This window comes from Myotis myotis, unplaced genomic scaffold (genome assembly GCF_014108235.1).
Source record: "Myotis myotis isolate mMyoMyo1 unplaced genomic scaffold, mMyoMyo1.p scaffold_m19_p_18, whole genome shotgun sequence".
In the NCBI taxonomy this organism is placed as follows: Eukaryota; Metazoa; Chordata; class Mammalia; order Chiroptera; family Vespertilionidae; genus Myotis; species Myotis myotis.
In genome coordinates, this window is record NW_023416322.1 from 25,938,131 (window position 1) to 25,941,792 (window position 3,662).

The 3,662-nt window shown below is 53.5% G+C and overlaps 1 protein-coding gene across 1 annotated transcript; it reads right to left on the reverse strand.

The window, feature by feature from the left end:
* Positions 1–453: 453 nt before the first annotated feature.
* MYOCOS (myocilin opposite strand) lies at positions 454–3,026 on the reverse strand. Its single transcript, XM_036343902.1, has 2 exons — positions 2,686–3,026; positions 454–598 (listed from the first exon to the last, which is right to left on the reverse strand). The coding sequence occupies exons 1-2, from the start codon at positions 2,778–2,780 to the stop codon at positions 454–456; spliced, it is 240 nt and encodes a 79-aa protein (XP_036199795.1). The 5' UTR covers positions 2,781–3,026.
* Positions 3,027–3,662: the final 636 nt, after the last annotated feature.

Below are 3,662 nucleotides of genomic sequence, written 5' to 3' on the forward strand. Positions count from 1 at the left end.
CTCGCACCAGCGCCGGAGATGCGATGCAGCTCCCTTAGGCCACAGGCCATAAACTTGCCCTGTCTCAGGCTGAGTTTCGAAAATCCAAACACCTCAGGGTCCTCTGGAGCTCGGATCTGGAAAGTCTCAGAGGCCTGGGCTTGTCATCATCCAGATTTACTAACAAACATTGAGGCCTGATTGCTTTTCTTTTATTGTTTTTTTAAATTCAAACAGCATGACTGAAATTAAAGATAAATATATACACATATCAGAGACGTGGCTTGAAGAACCAAAGATGACGCTATAGCATTTGTGAGGATAACAAAGGGCAACAGTGGGTGAGGAGAAGACGACAGGAAAGAGAACAAAGACCTTCCAAGACAGTCTTCCATGACAACCCCAGGCCTCCCCCAAACCGTCCTCTGGGTTTTATGTCCAAGTCCATTTCAAAACAACTGACGCATTGCATGCCTAGGAGACTTCGGGGTCCTCAGCTGGAGAGGGAGGTGGGGCTCGGGGGAATGGGGGGTCGGCCATGTCAGGGAAAGGGACTTGATCCAAACCCTTTGGCTTGCTCATCAGGGCTTCCTCACCTTCCTTGGTAAGCATCTCTTCTCTGGGAGGAAAGGCATCATGAATGGTATTTTAAACAAAGACAGGATTTTTTAAGAGAAGAAAAAAAAAAAACCCTTAGTCCCCAGCCCCAAAAGATAGCCACTTCCTGACTCATCCACCGATGCCCATAGAGCTGCCACCTGGTGAAGACGAGCCGCACGCTAGTAGACTTTAACTGCGAGTCAGCTCGTCTCAGAGGGAACTCAGCTGTTTGCACGGGTCCCGTGGAACCCATGGCCCTGGGTCCACCCCTACCAGCCAGCTCTCCAGTTTCAGCCCAGGGCAGGCTCGACCTCAGGGTCTCATTGGCATCCCAGCTTTTCTCCGCCAGCTCAGTTCTAGGCTCACTTCCCTTCTCCTTTCTGCCTAACTTACCTCCACCCCCATCCCACCCAGGGCTGGGCAAACCCTGCCTTCAAGGAACTAGACTAGCCCATCAAGAGCTCAGAGACCCAGATTGAACTGTCCCCTGACCGCCTGCTTTGTTCCAGGGACTAGAAATGAACGAGATACGAAGGACATGCAGATTCTCAGCCCAGGAAGCTGAGACAGGCAGCGATTGACCCCTGTCCTGTGGCCCGTAAAAGGCAGGACCAGAATGCAGACTCAGACCTCCCGACCCCAAGTTCACTGCCGTATCTCTCAGAGCTGAAGCCCACTGTTGCTCAGGGGAGGTGGGGTGATGGAGAGGGTCATGTGTGGGCTAGGAAAGGCCCCAGAATTGAGTGGGGGAGGGGAGTCTATTCCTTCTTGCGTGGATGTCAGAGCACAGTGGCCACAGCCCCCAACCCAAGACGGTCTAAACCAGTGGTTGCCATATACGCCAATCACTAAAGGTTTCCAAAACTCCACATCCCTGTGAACTAAGAAATTGCACCTAATTCACTACTACCTTATATTCCAATAATCTCTAAGGTCAACAAGCGTTGTGAACAATATTGGATAGAGGTCCAGATTTTAAATCAATATTTCAAAAACAGTTTTGGCTAACTTATCAGGTTTAATAAAGTCATCATTTTTAAACTGATACCCAACCTGACAACTCAGAAGGGTCCGCCCTGCCAATGTTTGTTCTTTATTCCTATTTCCTGTATTAGAATTGCTTCAGTGCAGGCTTCTTCGCAGAACCTCGAGGGCCACATTCCTTAAGACTAGACAATATAACTCATCAATCCACATAACCGACACGAGTAACAAACAGGTGGGCATCGGCGGAGTGAAGAGTCCTACCGGCTCCCTCCAGCTCCTGTCCCTCCACCAGGAGATTCAGCTTCTCCACCGAACCTCCCCACACACAGCAGGGGAGGCGTCTGGCCGCACCAGGGTTTGCATAGAGCTCAGCTTTAGTAGAAATGAGAGTCCCCGTGTTCTGCAGGCACTTTTATCCACAGATGTCTTCAGACCCGAGAGAGGAGGGCCTCCCTCCCACAGCGACCCCTGCAGGCTCGCCAGATTTAGCCAAGGAAAACACAGGGCCCCGTTCATCGGGCAATTCAAATAAACCACTGATTGTTCACTAGAAGCATATCACAAATATTGCACAGGTGTGCTTCGGCCAAAGAAACTTTTTGTTGTTTGTCTAAAATGCAAATGTAATTAGGAACCCAGTGTTTTACCTGCCCACCCTACCTCCAGCGGCAGGCACACGCTCTCCTTCAGGCGAGACAGCTGTGAGGGGTCTCCTTTCTAAGGGCACCATGAGCATGGTACTGGGCACCAGGCCGGTCTCGGGGAAGGAGACCGTGTCCCCACAGGAGCTTACAGCCTTCGGAATAACGGCGAGCTTCAGGGGTTTGCTGTGCCCAAACTTTGCAAAGTCACGCATTTGTATACTAAGAGGGGACCTCATAACTTACCAAAGTGACCACCCCAAATTAAGAGCCACGGATCTGAAATCCATCCCAGCCCCCTTACCATCACCTCTGGAGGAGCCACGTGGGAAAGGTCTGTTCCCCCCCAAGTGAGTGACAAAGCAGTTTCTCATTCACAAAATCTGTCTCCTCCCTGCCATGGACGAACACATTTGAATACACTGACATTCGCCAGCGTCTCCCCTCCCCACCCCACTGACCCCCAAGCTCTGCGTACCTGGTGGTCATGGTGAACCTGCGTCTGGCCACCTCGGACACCAGGTCCTTGTAGGGGAAGCTCACGCCGTTGCCCAGGAGGCTCTTCTGAGCCATGGCCTGTGCTCAGAGGATTCGAGGGATTTAGATTCAGTTCACCTGTGAGTCTAAAACACAAGCACCAGCAACACAGGCATCAGGGTGAGAGGAAATCTGCCAGTTCCAGCCTGGCAAGGTTTGCAGAGGGCTTTCCCTGCCTCGGGGGTCCTTCCTGCAGCGGCCCCCAGCCCCCAGCCCTGCCCCGAGGCAGGGACTTCCTCAAATACCTGCCCTGGGGGAGAGAGGAGGTCCTCTCGCCCCTGAGGTAGGACAGGCTTTCTTCCCCCATCTTGCAATATGGCAATGGAGGCCCAGAGAGGTGAACCGACTCTCCCCGGGTTGCACAGCTGGGCCCTGAATGGTGTTGCTTCCCCTCAAACAGGGGCCACTGGCACAGAGCCCACCTCTCACAGGTCTGTTGGGCATCGCTGACACCTGCCCAGCTTTCCTCCCGGGGCACTTACCTCCTAAAGAACGGGAAGGCGACACGGACAAAGCTGGGGCTCGGGCCCAGGCTACTCGCTCAGCTGTGCGCCTGTCAGACACCTGAGGCTCGATATTGCTAACAGAAATCATAGCAGCCACCCACTTAGTGCCAGCCCCTGAGGGGTGTCCTCTCACAGGACTTGATTTGATAACCACAGTACCTCTGCCAGGTCGGTGCTAAGGTCCCCATCAAACAAAGGGCGGGGGGGCCCGGGGGGTGGTGAGGAGCGGAGAACTCCTGCAGCTCCCCCAGGGCCACGGGGCTGGAATCTGAACCTAGGTCCGCCTGGCTTCAGACGGTGCTCTCTCCATGACAGGGCTGAGCAAACCTCATGTGGGCTCGGCCTCGGAGGAGCCAGGCAGGTCTTCTGGCTGAAAAGTTTGTTCTTAAGAGGAAGCCCCGCTGACTTACCT

Coding starts and splice junctions, on each gene's coding strand:
- MYOCOS (XM_036343902.1), bottom strand. CDS start 2,780: ATGGCTCAGAAGAGCCTCCTGGGCAACGGCGTGAGCTTCCCCTACAAG. Junction 599..2,685: donor AGGTTCACCATGACCACCAG/GTACGCAGAGCT, acceptor CTTTCCTCCCAG/AGAAGAGATGCTTACCAAGG.